The sequence below is a fragment of the Lolium rigidum genome, chromosome 7 (genome assembly GCF_022539505.1).
Source record: "Lolium rigidum isolate FL_2022 chromosome 7, APGP_CSIRO_Lrig_0.1, whole genome shotgun sequence".
NCBI lineage: Eukaryota > Viridiplantae > Streptophyta > Magnoliopsida > Poales > Poaceae > Lolium > Lolium rigidum.
This window is the reverse complement of record NC_061514.1, coordinates 135887151-135903086: the sequence shown is the minus strand read 5'-3', so window position 1 is coordinate 135903086 and position 15936 is coordinate 135887151. Positions and strand designations below refer to the sequence as shown.

Genomic DNA, 15936 nt, shown 5'->3' with positions numbered 1-15936 from the left:
AAGGTTAAGATCTCTTATGGGTAAAGCAACACACCTCTCGCGAGTGTAATGAATCGTGACCTATCACTCCCCGTTCCGGGATATGGAACCGCGAACGCTGCCGGAAAGGAGCTCCATGAAGTTCTAGTAAACCGGTGAAGGCCGACGGACATAGTTCTTCCGAATAAAAGCAACCTTTTGAAGAAATGATTATGAAAACCTGCATTGGTATTAGACTTTCTCGGTCTAATGCCGTAGCTAGTGCATTAAACACCTCTTTCCTATAATGAACTTGTTGAGTACGCTCGTACTCATCCCACTCTTAAATCCCCTGCTTAGATATGGAGGCATCGAAGGAGGATCTACAGTGCAACTCGAAGGCCGAGGAGTCAACAACTACTTCAAGAGACAGGACAGGAGTCAGATACCACATCCAACAAAGAGAAAACCTAGTTTAGCCATAGAAGGGAACTAGCTTCCTAAACTTAGCTCCTACTTAGCTAGAATCTATTCATAGCCTCTATAGATAGATAAATAGAGTTCGTGATAGGATTAGACTACGAGTCGTTCTTCTGGAGTTTATTTGCAGATTTACCTCATTGTAAAGTAGGAGGTTGTGCTGATCTTATGTAACAGAGTCTGTACGTAATTCTATAGACATGCCTTGGACCCGCATATGTTTCTGTTGTACCACTCTGAGCGATATAATACTAGTGGAACGGTGTTTCATTGGTGTTATATCAGACTTGCATACTACACCATGCAGTGGTATGCTGGGTCACCATAATAATCTACGGATAGATGCCCCACCTACACCTTAGGCGTTATATGATTCATCGTTCCGATATGTATCTCGCCTAGTTTTTGTTATTTATCATTTTGGACTTGAGACAACAAAACGGTTGTGTGCATCCTGGTTATGCAGAGGCTGGGTGTAATTGCTTCTTAAAATAATAAAGCATCCTTTATCGAAAAAATGGTGGTTCAAGTTCTGGTGGCAATGAGGAATTGGTTCTGGTGATTTGTGACTTAGAGCAGCAGCAATGACAAGTGGGAGGCGACATTGCTTTGTGAGAGCACGGATTTTCTTCAGGGTGAAAACCTATGAACTATGATCAGATGACGACGCGCGTGCCTGTTTTTTTCTCGGAGGCATCGCTTTTAGAGAAGATGGATTTCTAATGCTGTTTGGGTGGTGTTTTGATTCGCTGCTACAAGGAATAAATCATTATAGTGGGATTTTTCTTTTTTATGTAATTTTTTTAGCTATGTGTATCTGTATTGCCATTATGCAGAGACTGAGTGTAATTGGTAACATATACTATGTTTTATCGAAAAATATGCTTTCATGGTATTGCACCCTCAATGGATATGAGCAGTATATGCAATAAAAAAAGCTCCAATTTGATTGAAGAGGACCCCTTCTCATTGAAAGATCTGAATCACAATTCTACAAAGAGTGCATTCATGAAAACTGCTCCTAGTAGGTGGGTCGACGGGAATGGCCCGTGGCTTGCTATGGCTGATGCGTACTGGAATTAACCGACAAAAAATGGTTGGCAACGGCGTCAGGTCGTATCAGCGTTCAGGCCAAGAACCGGCGGCATCCGCTGGCGACTGGGGCTCCGGCGAGTTGCACTCCAGCAGCACGGTGCGGCTGCAGTGGGACCTGGACGTGCTCGGCGACGACGGCAGGCACCGGGGCTCGCCGCTGTACTGGATCACGTCGCCGCCATCACGATGCTGCTGCTGATGATGATGATGATGCCACTCTTTCCCCTTCCGCCCGCTCTGCCCGCCGTAGTAGTACCCCTGCTCGACCTCCACGGCACGCGCGAACGTGCCGGACAGCGGGTCCAGCCGCTCGTAGAGGATCCGGAGGACCTGCTTCATCGACGGCCGCACGCCGCCGTCCCTGTGGGTGCACCAGTGGATCACGTCCGCCATCACCTGCAGCTCGTCCAGGTCGAACGTGTCCGCCACCGCCAGATCAACCAGCTCGTGGAGGCGGTAGTCGGTGCCGATGAGCTCACAGGACCACTCGACGAGGCTCCTGTTGTCCTGCACCACGGGCCTCCCCGTCACGAGCTCCAGCATCAGCACGCCGTAGCTGTAGACGTCGCTCTTCGCCGTCAGCTCCTGGGTCACCACATACTCGGGGTCTACGTAGCCTGCACGGAGATATACACACGGTACTGACGAAAATGTTGATTGAACAAATTAGTAGTGTTTCACTTGAAGAGTGACGGCATAGGCTAAAACAGAGTACAAGGTAACCGGGGATTCCAATTTACATTTCAGCACCGTATCAGAACAAAACCCGAGAACAGCAGAAAACCTCACCAGGAGTTGCCTGCAGGATCTTGACAGTCCTTGTGGTAGCACCACTTGAGCAGTGTACATGGCCACACCCAGCAAGCTATGGAAAACCAATCCATTAGTCTCTGAGGAGTATGGATTTTTGAACTGAAACTGATGAGTATGGATTGATCCCGGTGTAAAAAGTTATGCACCACATACCTTCGCGAGGTAATTCTTGTCCAAGAGGACATTGCTAGGCTTTATGTCTCCATGGTACAGTGGAGGATCACAATAGAAATGAAGGTACTCCTGAAACAAAGATAGTTCCTAATTGGTTGATTGTCAACACTAACAGTAACATAGCAGTTGAAATATTTGATGCTTGTAGAAGGAAAATAAATCAGAATACACTTGGTGTACGTATGAATTACAGTTTTAAGCAAACACTAACTGTTCCAATTGCGACTTGGGTAAAAGGGGAAAATCACAATGAAGTATGAACTACTTGAGGGTAAATGGGCAATTCAGAATTCAGAACACTGACTTCTGGAAACTTACCAAAGCATTTGCAACATCAATGGCAATTTGGATCCTGTTTTTCCATGGCAGCAGCCGTTTACCTGACGCTGCAAAGAGAAGAATGCTATTCTGCACATAATTCAACAAAAAAATGTAGCAAAGACAAAGAATGAGAATGAAACATGAGTCATGAGATATTACAGTGAAGGTGATCCTTAAGGCTTCCGTTTTCCATGTATTCATACACCTGGAACCTGGATAATGCGAAATTGTAAAAACCATAAATTGGTTAATATCTGAACTTATTGGCAGCAAACTTTACCTCTCAAATCTCGCTAAACAATATCCTCTAAGCCCAACAAGATGGCGATGATGCAGCCGCCCAAGAAGTTCCATTTCTTTGCAAAATTCTAGCTGACCTCCTTTTGGTGAGCTCTCCATGCGCCGAATTGCAACCACAGAACCATTGTTCAGCTGCCCTTTGAATATTGTAGCATTATCATTTCCTCCCAACCTGATGCCAAAGTTTTTTGTTGCCCTTCTCATTTCTGAGTGACTAAATCTGCTAAAAATGGTGGAAGTACCTGCAAAATGATCTTGCTAATTCTAATAATAAGTAATTCAAAGAATGCAGAATCAAATATCGCTCCATCAAGTTCAACGTAAAGTAATCATACGGTTTCCTAACACGAATTGGTCAAATAGAGCATAACAATAAGAACTATATGATCCACAGCAGGAAAAACTCCCAAGTCCGGAGCATATGGCATATTTTGTCAATTTCCTGATGAATGGCTCCAGGATCATGAGCATCAAATGGCATTCCATGTCTAGTAAAGCTTTAACATATCTGAGTTTGGCACATGTTAGTTATTTTAAAATTGAACATGGTAGTGGTAATATATGTATTCAAACACGGTAGATATTTTGAATTGAACAATAGGAAGTGGTTAAATGTATTGATTGGAAAGGGCCATACTTATACTCCATTTTCCATAAGGTACATTCGCATTCTGACTCTGCCTGCTTACCACTAGCAAATCTCAAAGCCATAAATCAGTTATGTTGTTATCTAAAGTATTTCATGTCCATAAACAAATGTAGATGTTTGAAAAAATAAATAGAAGGAAATGCATAAGAAAACACTATAGTCCATAGATTTAATGTCAAGTGGTAAACTTGCCCCTATTAAAGTCATTCAAATATCTAAGTTGACAAAATATTCATACTAAAAGAATGGCAGTACAATGAACACAACTTATCAAATGTTTACCTTCTTGGCCCTTCTTGACACAGGAACTGAACGCTTCTAGAGGTTTAATCCCCTCAATCTTTTCTAGTTCTTTGCTCTTTCTACGGATAAGTAAAATTAGCACTACCACCAGTGTAACTGATAATCCTGTAACCAAGGCCCCAATTGCTGGGAATAGTACACGCTTGTAACTACGATGATGATTGGATGACTCTCCAGTCCCAGGTAGTTGTTCTGCAAATGGACTAGGAGAAATATTTTGTGCAGGATTTTCAGCTGGGGATGGCGTCGAGATGTTCACTGCATCAGAGATTCAATAAACTGTTACGTTTTTTTAGAATTTCAGAACTCAGAGGAATTCAAAGTATATATCTCACACATAACTTCTAGATTTCATACCACATCCCATCACAACAAGGCATATTATGAACAATAATGAGGGCTAGTATTATATATAACTACTGGAAAAATCCTAGAGCCTTGAAATGCCACTACAAAATGGACACTATCTTCTATGCTACTACTTTCCATTACATACCCCTTATATGCCATCGCTGCCAATGGTGTCATGTTAACTATTTTTCAGTAGAAAATTAATCAGCTTACCCAAATTTAACCATCTGGCGAGCAAACATATCAAAATGAAACGATTTAATATGAAAATATGCCCATATTAAGTCTATTTCACATATATATTCATATTCATATTCAAACTTATACTACAGCGAACATGTCAGTATTAATATAGTATACTAATGATTTGCAGGCCGTGGGATATGTGTAAATGTGCACACTAAAAAAGTTCTAGTGTGCTACACAACTGAAGTTCTCAAAATAAAACTAGCCCAGGGTATGCAGATTCATGAAATACATAAGACTTAACAAAATTGAACGAAAGAAAAATGGTATGTCTTATAAGGTGCCATGTATATATCAACATAGATAAGTTCCACAAAGCAGGAGTTGACGATCCTGCGGGGTTTATGCATTGTATTAGCATTAACACATCAGCATAAAAATGGAATATATTCTTCGCCCTAGAAGTTGTCAAATACACTATATGTTAGCCTAGATTAACTTGCTTGAAAGAATCGCATGAATGTCCTCTAGTTTTGGAAAAACAAAGATGTTTGCGTGGACAAGGTCATCACATCACCCTAAAGTGTAATCTGTGAGCACAAATTTGGAAAATGGCACTGTCCATTATACGAAAGACAGGATAAAAATCAAACATTGAAGAGAAGCAAGCCCCTGAACGCTAAAAAAGCAGCTCGCCGTATCGAGAGTAGATATGTTCCCTTGACTGGCAAGAGCAACAAAGGCAGCATTTCGGCAGGTATTCAGTGTGATGTTATCTTGCTGTCCCACAAGATGGCGGAGGTATGACAGACCAGAATTTAAGCAACTCTTGCAACTGACATCATCTGGTAGCGAGGTTGCGCAGCTTCTAACCACGTCACTGAAATTCGGAGACTGTAACATCTGGACGATGGTAGTCATCCCAGCACACTGGTAGGAGGCCTGAATCTTGATCCCAAGGCCGCAAAACGACGCTGCGGTAGGAAGTACCCCTTGCGACACCAAAGTGTCAAAGATGTTGCCGATACAGGCATCGGCAAGTTGAGATGGAACCCCAAGAGTGCCTGATGTGTTCGCAAGCCATAGCCACTTGGTGTGGAGCCCCACGTTGAGGAGCTTGAGGTAGTGGAAGCCCAGCTCTCCCCCCCCCCCCCCCCCCCCGCCCCCAACCTTTTAGGTTGGCACACCTAGCGGTGCGCAAGCCCATCCTTTTAGGTTGAAGAGTTGGACCTTGACATCCACCGAGAGCTCGTCGGTGATGTCGCATGCCCAAGAGTTTCCAGCAAGCCCATCCTCCACCGATCTATGCTTCCTAATGCAGGGATTATCCATCCCCACAATCATTGGTGCGATGGCGACGACGTTAACTCCAGAGATCACCCCCCCCCCCCCCCCACCCACACACACACGCACACAGCCTTTTAGCTTCAAGCATTGGACCGTGGCATCCACCGAGAGGTCACCGGTGATGTCGCAGACCCAACAGTTTCCAGCAAGCCCATCCTCCACCGATATCTACTTCCTGATGTGGGGCTTAACAATCCCCACAATCGTTGGTGCGATGGCGGCGATGTGAACTCCATAGATCTGCTCCCAATACAGGATACTAGCCCCGGAGCTGATATGCACGTGGACAAAGGCGTTAAACAGCGTTGTGGCCTTACGCATCAACTTAAGGGTGTAATGCAACCACAGTCAAGAAAATGACGATTCTTGCTGGTGAGAGGGCCATCTGAATCTGCTTCAGAATCCCACTCAAGAAATATGAGTAGTGTACTGAAATGTATGGGATGGCAGGTGCCACGATTGTAGATACTGTGCGTTTTCAATTATGTTTTCCAAACTTATCATATCATTGTAGATCTTGAAAGGAACAATGGAATTGGCCGTATTCATTTAATCATTGACCAAAAAATAAATACATATCTCAACAAGTGAGGGCTGCATGTTTTTTGCAATAAAAAGATAGAAAAATAAAATATGTTACAGAATAGAGATGGACAGAATAGTTTGCATATACTGACTAGGCCAAGCAACAAAAAGGAAGAAAAACATGGTGCTTGACGTGATTGAGATTAAAAGAACATCAGTTGTGTGAATCCGTCACATGAGCATAACTAAAACAATTCATGCTTATTCAGTCATATGGATTAAATAAATATCAACATGATGTTCAAAATGGCTAGATTCAAACTTATATTTAAACTAGGGCTCATGCCATCTGATACCATAGTATCAACTACTCTGAATGCTTTCTCCATCTTGGCGACTAAGCAATATTCATCGATCATTGAAGTAAATATAACATGATCAGGCCTCTAACCAGCGCGGATAATAAAGTCAAACATAGTGTGTTCTTCCACTACCCTTCTGTGGCCTACGACGAATACCCTTGTTCTTCATTTCAGTAAACAATTCGTTGGCTTTCACCAAATCACCTTGTCTAAAGTAACCCTTGATCATGCACTCATAAACATGAGTGTCATGTGGTACTCCCATATCAATCATCTCACTGAATTTGTCCATGGCATCATCCATCCTGCCCATTCTGCAAAATGCAGCTATCACAATTAAATATGTGACCTGATCAGGGTTCACACCATGCTTCAACATATCTTCGAAGACAAGCATTGCTGCGTCCATCTTCCCGCACTTAGCATATGCACCAATCAGTATGTTGTAAACACTGAGACTGGGTACAACTCCGTCTCGAACCATCTGCTCATGGAACTCATTCATATCAGCAAGGGATCGTTCTGTAGCATAACCATGAAGCATAATCCCATATGAGACAGCATCAGGTTTATGGCCCTTCTCAGCCATGGAATAAAATAATTCTGCAGCTTCTTTGATTCTTCCGGTCTTGCAAAGATAGTCCATGAATGAGTTGCAAGTAACAACGTCCCACATGATACCTTGAGTTTTCATTTCTTCCAACAACCTAGCGACTTCTTCCAACTGGCCCGAAGTGGAATATCCATGGATCAGGCTATTATATGTCACGGTATTCGGCTGAACACCATTATCGACCATTTGCCGAAGGACCCCCTCTGCCTTGTCCATTGCTGTTGCTTTGCACTGCCCATCAATAATGGAACTATATGTCACCACATCAGGCACAACCCCCTGCTGTTTCATTTCATGGAATAGATCCAAAGCTTTGCTTATTTCACCCTCCTTCAAGAAGCCATCAATAAGCGTGTTGTATGAGACAGCATTAGGTTTATGGCCGTTCTCAGCCATGGAATAAAATAATTCTGCAGCTTCTTTGATTCTTCCGGTCTTGCAAAGATAGTCCATGAATGAGCTGCAAGTAAAAACGTCCCACATGATACCTTGAGTTTTCATTTCTTCCAACAACCTAGCGACTTCTTCCAACTGGCCCGAAGTGGAATATCCATGGATCAGGCTATTATATGTCACGGTATTCGGCCGAACACCATTATCGACCATTTGCCGAAGGAACCCCTCTGCCTTGTCCATTGCTCTTGCTTTGCACTGCCCATCAATAATGGAACTATATGTCACCACATCAGGCACAACCCCCTGCTGTTTCATTTCATGGAATAGATCCAAAGCTTTGCTTATTTCCCCCTCCTTCAAGAAGCCATCAATTACCGTGCTGTATGAGACAGCATCGGGTTTATGGCCGTTCTCAGCCATGGAATAAAATAATTCTGCAGCTTCTTTGATTCTTCCGGTCTTGCAAAGATAGTCCATGAATGAGCTGCAAGTAACAACGTCCCACATGATACCTTGAGTTTTCATTTCTTCCAACAACCTAGCGACTTCTTCCAACTGGCCCGAAGTGGAATATCCATGGATCAGGCTAGTATATGTCACGGTATTCGGCTGAACACCATTATCGACCATTTGCCGAAGGACCCCCTCTGCCTTGTCCATTGCTGTTGCTTTGCACTGCCCATCAATAATGGAACTATATGTCACCACATTAGGCACAACCCCCTGCTGTTTCATTTCATGGAATAGATCCAAAGCTTTGCTTATTTCACCCTCCTTCAAGAAGCCATCAATTACCGTGTTGTATGAAACCACGTTGGGAGAGTGGCCACGTCTGGTGATGACATTAGGAAGGTCGCCGGGCATCCTGTGGAGCAGCACGTCCAGAGCCTCCTCCGTTCGCTTCATGTCACAGAGGCACTTCAATAAATTGTTGAAAATGACAACGTCCTCCCTGATACCTGTCTTGAGGAGGTGGCCGAAGAAGGCAGGCCCTAGGTCCGGGCGGTGGGTGTGGCAGCAGCAATCAATCAGTATGCTGTATGTGTAAATGGTGGGTGCGGCCACCGGACGTGGGCCTGCTCGGGCCATTTGTTGGAAGAGGGCGATGGCGAGGGCAGGGCCATCGGGGCAGGCGATGGAGGGCGGGGCACGTGCGAGGGCGGCGAAAAAGCCGTTGAGCGCGCGTTCTGGTACCTTGACGGGTTGACGAAGCAATTTGCCGAACAGTTGGTGCGCAAGCTCCGGACTGAGCGTCTCCGAGCCCAGACGATCCTTGAATTCGTCCAGCAGCTGATAGCCGGGTGAGGGGACGGGGTCGTAGAGAGAAGGGGAGCGGGGTCGGAAGCGTGGCATTGCCGCCGCCGCCGCCGCCCAGGATAGGAGGTCGCGCTCCCTCCTCTAGCGGCGGTGAATGCGGGCGGCAGCGACCAACCGCCGGCCCGAGTCCTGGTGGAGGACGACGACGGAAGACTCCGCAGAGCTCTCCGTCCTTCCTGCAGCGGCCGTGAATGCTGGAGCGCGCCGGCGACGAGGAACGGCTGGTGCTGGTGGGAGGAAGGCGGAAGTGGGTGGGGAAATTTGGATCGGAACGGGATTCGATTTGGAAGAGATTGGGGAGAGTTCGTACCTGGAGCATCATGCATTTTGGCAGAGATTGGGAAGAGATCGTACCTGGAGCATGCGTCCTGCATTCTCCACAGAATCTTACCGAGCTTGGGGGAGCGATTCCGTTCCGTGCTGCGTAATGGTGAGTGTCGTCCGCTGACATTGACGATATGCAGGACGAACCGCTCCGGGTCAAACCGTCCAAAAGTCCTGTTCAAAAAAAAAAAGCCGTCCAAAAGTGTAAAATAACCGCTTTTTTACACAGTTTCTTTTGTTCGATTTCATTCGCCGATCCGATCCCTTAAAAACCATACAAATTTAGGGCAATGTTTGATTCATAGGAATTTCGAAATAAATGTCTACATATTTTGAAATTCATCCATCTACCATACAATATTCGTGGCTTTCAATAAAGTGTATGTATATTCCGTGCAATTAAAATTATAAAATATATAAAATATTAGAAAAATATCCTCATCATCTTCCACTCCAAGGAGGCTCTCGATTAGATGGCCGGCGACCACTTCATCAACGGGGAGCCCGTGTTCTGCCTCTCGGTCCGCCCCTAGTGCAAACTGGCTCACGCCGGCTCCGGCCACTTCGAGTACCACGTCGACCTAGAGATTGACGGCATCCCACCGCAAGCATGGCACCTCTCCACAACGGAACACATCCTCGAAGCGATTTGCTGGATCGAGAAGCTCTACCCCACCACTCGCACGCGTGACGACCTCGCCACCTTCCGCCTCTCCGCTGCTCCCATGACCCGCAGGAGATCAAGCGCTCCTCCACCGTGGAGATCGTCGAGCTCATCCCCGCCCAAGGCACGGCCTCGTCCCCGACTGTGCGCACGCTCACCTACCCCATCTCCGTCATTAAGAAAACGGGGGAGTAGAGCGAGTCATGCGTGAGTAGATCATGCAATTATCTGCCCCCCTCAATTGTTTTTTCCAAGTTATTTACGCGATAAGTTTGTTAGGGGACACTTCGCACAAGGGAGATATTTAGGGGAGAATTTGCGTTGCGGAAGGGTTTGTTAGATGTTTGTTTCCGATAACACTCGTGGTTCACAGTTAAATAATTTGATTGCGGTGGCATTTCTTAGGTAAATAGATGGAAGTGTGACATCACGGAGAGTGTGACATCGCAGGTTTCACTTTAATAGTAAAGATGTTTGTTCCTATTAAGGTGATTACTTTTTTCGATAAAATAAATATATTAATTAATATCGAGAGATACCAATTACACCCAGCCTCTGCAACAACGCAACACCCTAATGGTAGTACGAATGCACACAACCAAAAAATAAAAAAGGAAAACTAAAAAACAAAAAAGCCCCGCTACGATATTCCGACCCTAGCAGTAATAATACATCCACTACCAAGACAACACCTGAATTCCAGGCTCTCCAAAAGCGACGCCTCAAAGAAGGTGATTACTTAATGTGCTTGGGGAACATGTTGGCAATCAGCTAAAAATCAGTTGGCGGCAAGGTAAATGAAAAAAGAACAAATGGTGCAAAATGAGCGGGTCAGTCGAAGCTCTTTAAAAGAAATAATTAGGAAACATATTTACAAAAAAATTAAAAATGTCACTGCATTTCGAGGATGAGGGTGCTAATAGGAGAAATAGTAGAGGTTAGAGCGGTAGAGAGAAAGGCGTGGATATGGTTGATTTAAATTTATATCTTTAGCAAAGCGCGCGTTCCTTGATTAATGAATACATATTATATTCTGTCTATAGGTAGAGGTAGATGATGCCATGCGCCATGACATTTGGAAAACATAATTAACATAGGTTTTTGATATGAACAAACTTTTGGTGAACACATGCTATTTTTGTACTTTGTAACAACATACGGGTATTATGCTAGTAATTTTTTATATTATTTTTTCTGAAAGTATACTCTCGAATTGTAATACCTAATTGAGTTGTCAGCATGAGTGAAATAAATCTTTAATCAAAATGGAAAATCAACCAGGCGCGATTCACCTTGCTCAAATAAACTGGCAAGAAAGTAAGACATTTGTTTTATGTGATAAAGATGAATCCATACAACACTTGTTCTTTGAATGTCCACTTGCAAAAATTGTAAGGCGAATAATATATATGACTTTCAGTTTATCTCCTCCTGCTATTTGTTTCAGATTAGAGTGGGAGTTTGTGTCATCATGTGGGCTATCTGAACATGTGCGAAATGATTTTATTTTTAACAAACCGAAATCTCAATTCTTCTTGCAGGTTATTTTGTTGGTTATTCACTGGCCGTACGTGGTCCTACTCCAATCAGGGGAGCATCAGGATGCCATGGAGTCTGGGTGCAACCGTGCAAGCGATCGAGATCGTTGCACATGATTTCTACAGCCGGTGTGAGTGGAGGTATCATCATAGGATTGGATTTTGATGTATCCTTGGCATCTCCTGTTGAGTTTTTTTCGCTGGTTGATCTTTGTATCGATCCTAGCTAATCCTTGAATTGTAATAAATATGATAATATTCTCGATAAAGTAATAAAGAAGCCATATGCATCAGTTTGATGCAGAGGGTGGGTATGCCCCCACTTCGAGAAAAAGAACCAGGTGTGACTCACATTATCCATTCAGTATTAATCAGGATGTTATATATATTTTTTCTCCGTTTTAAAATAAATGTCTCAACTTTTTTTAGATAAGGGTATATCTATAACTAAAATAGATCTAAATATATTTGTATATGCGGCCGTATGCATCATTGTGATGGAGGCTGGGGCAACCGGGGTAACCCATTTCAAAAAAAATTGTATCTAGATAAATTTGAAACATTTATTTTAGAACAAGGCAATACATTATTAATCAAACCAGGGATAGCGTACACAACGAACACAAGGGAATGACTTTTTGAATACAACAATTGCATGGCTAATGTACGCAACACTAGTAGAAGCTAGATGTTTTATTTTCAAACATGTTCGGAACCAGCAAGGCAGCAACGATCATTGCATCCACACAAGCTCCATCATGTTTATTACTGCTAACTGATGTCTTCTCTCAGTGGTAGCCGATCGGTGCAGGTACCTCCCGCAGCGCATGCCCCTGGTAATATATGTCCTGCAAATATATAGCGCAGACATTTCAGTACAAGAAGCAGTTTACTCTTGGCAGGTTGCCGCTAAATATAACGGAAGCAGAAGATGCTTACGGAGGCGTAGTGGTTGACGTCGCGGTGGTGCGCCTCGTCGGCGCGGACGACCGTGACGACGTCCTTGAGCGTGGCGCCGGGCGGGAGGCGCCAGTAGTCGATGGCGATGGCGGGCGCGGGCACGTCGTCGATCTTGCCGGCGTCGAGGTCGCGGAGGAACTCGGTGTAGGAGTGCACGGCCTCCTCCTCCAGGTAGCCCACGACGCGGTGCGCGATCCTCGGGGAGAGCAGGTAGGTGGCCAGGTAGACGTTGAAGAAGACGCCCTGGACGGCCACGACGAGCGCGCGCTCGTGCCACCGCGGCTGGGACACCTCCATGAAGGTCATGAGGTGCATGCGCTCGTTCTCGGCCTCCTCCAGCAGCGCCCGGATCCACCCGCCGCTCTGCTCGAAGCGCCGGAGCGACCGGAGGTGGAGCACCGCGCCGGCCACCATGCCGGGGACTGCGGCCACCGTCTCCAGCATCATCGCGCGGCAGCCGTACCTCCTCTGCGTCCGTCCGTTCAAAAGCAAAACTGAAATGTAAGAATGGCAAGTCGATGCAAGTGTTCGATTATGCAGTTTACTACAACCAACAATGGAATTTGAAGCCAAGCCCGAATGAACCGGGCACAGCTCCGGACAATTTTTAGTGCCACGCGGCCCATGTTGGGCTTTCAGTGGACCAGCCATGTTTTGAAATTTGGAAATTCAAGTTGCTCCGCCGTACGGTCCTCGTCCACCTGAACCTCACTGGAGGGTCCAGGGTCCAGACCTTCGGCTAACCAAATCCACCGGTTCAGATAAACACAGCTTTGCCTTGTGAGCACAACCTAATGAAAAATCAAGCGTATAATGGCGGAAAACAGTGCCAATCAACAAACTGTTAATTGACTTTGAATTGATCAACAAACCGTTTAGGAAAAGGAAAACAAAAGTTATTAGTGCAAAAAAAAATCGGAGTACCTGGAAGAAGAGGTCGGCGTGCCAGCGCATGGCCTTGACCGTCCACCTAGCCATCTTGTCCCCCATCGTCACCGGCTGGTGGTGCTTCATCAGATCAATGGACACGTCCGCCTCGTACGCATCCCACGGCTGCAGATCGATGCATCATTCATGCAGTTCAATTTACACTTCAAAGTTCAAAGTGACATCGTCAACCAGGAATCAAGGGAAGATCGCGACCGGCCGGTCTACGTCGTACGTACCCTGAAGCACGACCACTTCCACTCGGTCCCGTCCTCCTTGACGAGCCTCGTCGGCGCCACGCCCCAGTAGCTCGCCGCCTCCGTCTCCTCTTTCTTCTTCTTACCGCAAGACGCCGGCGGCGTCAAGGGGCCTGACACCGGCGTGGCCGCGGTGCTGCTCAAGCGTGCGCCGCCGCATTTCCACATCTCCGGCGCCCCCATGGCAGCTGCGCGGGCGGTACGCACAGGCCCGATGCCGAGCGCCGCGGATGAGCGACGACCACCGGCCACGAAGAAGCGCGCCCCTAGATGGGCCATCGCCGCCGACCTCGCGACACGCCGCGCCGACTGCGCCATGCTCATATTTCCTGCTGGATTAACCTAGACAACTGGACAAGGTAGTAGTAGTACTCACTTTCTTTGAGAAGATCTCTCTCGTACGTCGGTGCCTTGGTGGTGATCTGTGGAGACGATAGAGAAAGGGGTGGTCTTATATACGCGGAGGCGGGGAGAGGTATACATACCGTACACACGTGTACGTAGTTGGGCTTCTCAGCTGACCTTGGCTGCGTAGATGGAGCTTCAACCTTGAGTGCCAAGTTGGCAACTTGAAGAGCATATGCATGCATACCAGTGTAGCACGCTGTTTCGCCTTTGCATGGGTTAGGATCCTATGTGGCGCGTATCACCATGCTCAGTCGAACTTACTCTTCGTGGAACATTAAACAAACAACTCGTCACAATCTAAAGGAGTACCGAAAATTACCCTGCACCTTCTATAGCGTGCAGGACCCTATGTTTTTCTCCCCTCCCAACTAGCCCACTTTTCTCTACTTCTACACTAGTTTTAAAATTTCAAGCGTATGTAGCTTTTGAATTAGAAGTCCAGTTTATATATAAACTGTTTGAATATTTTGGTGTAGGGTGACAGATGGCGGTATATTTTGCAGGCAAATGATTCCTGCATGTCCAAACCTCAAAGCAAAACAGAGAAAATGGATGCACGCAATCTAGCATACATGCTGTAGGAAAATATTTCTCCAATTCAAAGCCCATGCTTAATGTGAATAATACAATATGACCACGTTTTCTATTTTTTAGAAAATACAGTACGATGCTTACAAATAAGTACATATGCTCACCTCATATAAATGAATACACACACCCAGCTCACAGGAAATATTAACATTGCAAATACGTCAGCAATTTCTCTTAAAAAGACCTAAGATATACTAGTTTCCAAACTCTTATTGCGTAGCATGCATCTCGTGCATTCATCGCCACAGGATACTTTGCCTTATGTCTCTGGCTTCGTGTGGCTGACGTGAGCGATGACAATTGTAAGTATATTCCGAACAACCATTTGCAACGTGAGAGATGTAAAATAAGGAAAGCACGATGGAATATGAGTTGAACAGTTTTGTTCACACTACGTGGATGCCCTAGTGGACGTACTGCTAGTCGGTTGTTCTTCCCAGATATACTGGTGTTAGTACTCTTGCCGATATTGAATAATTGTTTTAATGGTTGTGTGCGTGCATTAGCTTTCGCATTGCAGCTCAAAAAAGTATGAGAGAACTTTCGTCGATATTTACAGGTCTATGATTCGTTATCTATCTTTGCCTGCTTTCAGAAGAGTACAAGATTGTGTTCTGAAAAAAAAATTGAAGACCTCCAAGATTTGTTACTATCTTTTTTATTTTGTAATCGTTGAAGTCGGTTCATATATCTCTACCATGTACTATTTGTTACTATGAATATATGTGGTATTGATTGTTAAAAAAAATTGGGACTTACTGCGCATGAGGGTGCTTGCATCGAGAAATGACTTTGTACCGTGCAGTTTTCTAGAACCCAAGAAAAAGTTGGTAAAAGATTTCAGCACGAATCTCAAAGCACTAAATCAAAGGGTGAAGCATGCACTCATTCAGCCTGCATCGCAACATCAAATTCAGCACATTACCTATGTTAATATGGTTTTGATACGTCCAAAACGTATCTACTTTCTCGAACACTTTTGCTATTGTTTTGCCTCTAATTTGTGTGTTTTGGATAGAACTAACACGGACTAACGTTGTTTTCAGCAGAATTGCCCTGGTGTCTCGTTTTTTGTGC

General features: G+C 45.1%; 3 protein-coding genes across 3 annotated transcripts; all 3 read right to left on the bottom strand.

Moving 5' to 3' along the window:
* Window positions 1–1382: 1382 nt before the first annotated feature.
* LOC124672360 (probable receptor-like protein kinase At1g49730) lies at window positions 1383–5757 on the bottom strand. The gene is made up of 8 exons (XM_047208599.1): window positions 5284–5757; window positions 4073–4351; window positions 3122–3383; window positions 3001–3053; window positions 2839–2906; window positions 2500–2589; window positions 2323–2398; window positions 1383–2174 (listed from the first exon to the last, which is right to left on the bottom strand). The coding sequence occupies exons 1-8, from the start codon at window positions 5549–5551 to the stop codon at window positions 1558–1560; spliced, it is 1713 nt and encodes a 570-aa protein (XP_047064555.1). The 5' UTR covers window positions 5552–5757; the 3' UTR covers window positions 1383–1557.
* A 342-nt stretch (window positions 5758–6099) lies between these two features.
* On the bottom strand, window positions 6100–9640 carry LOC124672359 (protein Rf1, mitochondrial-like). Its single transcript, XM_047208598.1, has one exon. It carries the CDS (start codon window positions 9224–9226, stop codon window positions 6971–6973), a length of 2256 nt encoding a protein of 751 aa, XP_047064554.1. The 5' UTR covers window positions 9227–9640; the 3' UTR covers window positions 6100–6970.
* Window positions 9641–12504: 2864 nt separating this feature from the next.
* LOC124672042 (ubiquinol oxidase 2, mitochondrial-like) lies at window positions 12505–14178 on the bottom strand. The gene is made up of 4 exons (XM_047208337.1): window positions 13843–14178; window positions 13601–13729; window positions 12656–13144; window positions 12505–12564 (listed from the first exon to the last, which is right to left on the bottom strand). Exons 1-4 carry the CDS (start codon window positions 14176–14178, stop codon window positions 12505–12507), a joined length of 1014 nt encoding a protein of 337 aa, XP_047064293.1.
* Between the last annotated feature and the right edge of the window lie 1758 nt (window positions 14179–15936).

Coding starts and splice junctions, on each gene's coding strand:
- LOC124672042 (XM_047208337.1), bottom strand. CDS start 14,178: ATGGCGCAGTCGGCGCGGCGTGTCGCGAGGTCGGCGGCGATGGCCCAT. Junction 13,145..13,600: donor ACGCCGACCTCTTCTTCCAG/GTACTCCGATTT, acceptor GGACGGACGCAG/AGGAGGTACGGCTGCCGCGC. Junction 12,565..12,655: donor ACGTCAACCACTACGCCTCC/GTAAGCATCTTC, acceptor ATATATTTGCAG/GACATATATTACCAGGGGCA.
- LOC124672359 (XM_047208598.1), bottom strand. CDS start 9,226: ATGCCACGCTTCCGACCCCGCTCCCCTTCTCTCTACGACCCCGTCCCC.
- LOC124672360 (XM_047208599.1), bottom strand. CDS start 5,551: ATGACTACCATCGTCCAGATGTTACAGTCTCCGAATTTCAGTGACGTG. Junction 3,054..3,121: donor TGTTTAGCGAGATTTGAGAG/GTAAAGTTTGCT, acceptor CGCATTATCCAG/GTTCCAGGTGTATGAATACA. Junction 2,590..2,838: donor TTGATGTTGCAAATGCTTTG/GTAAGTTTCCAG, acceptor TCTTTGTTTCAG/GAGTACCTTCATTTCTATTG.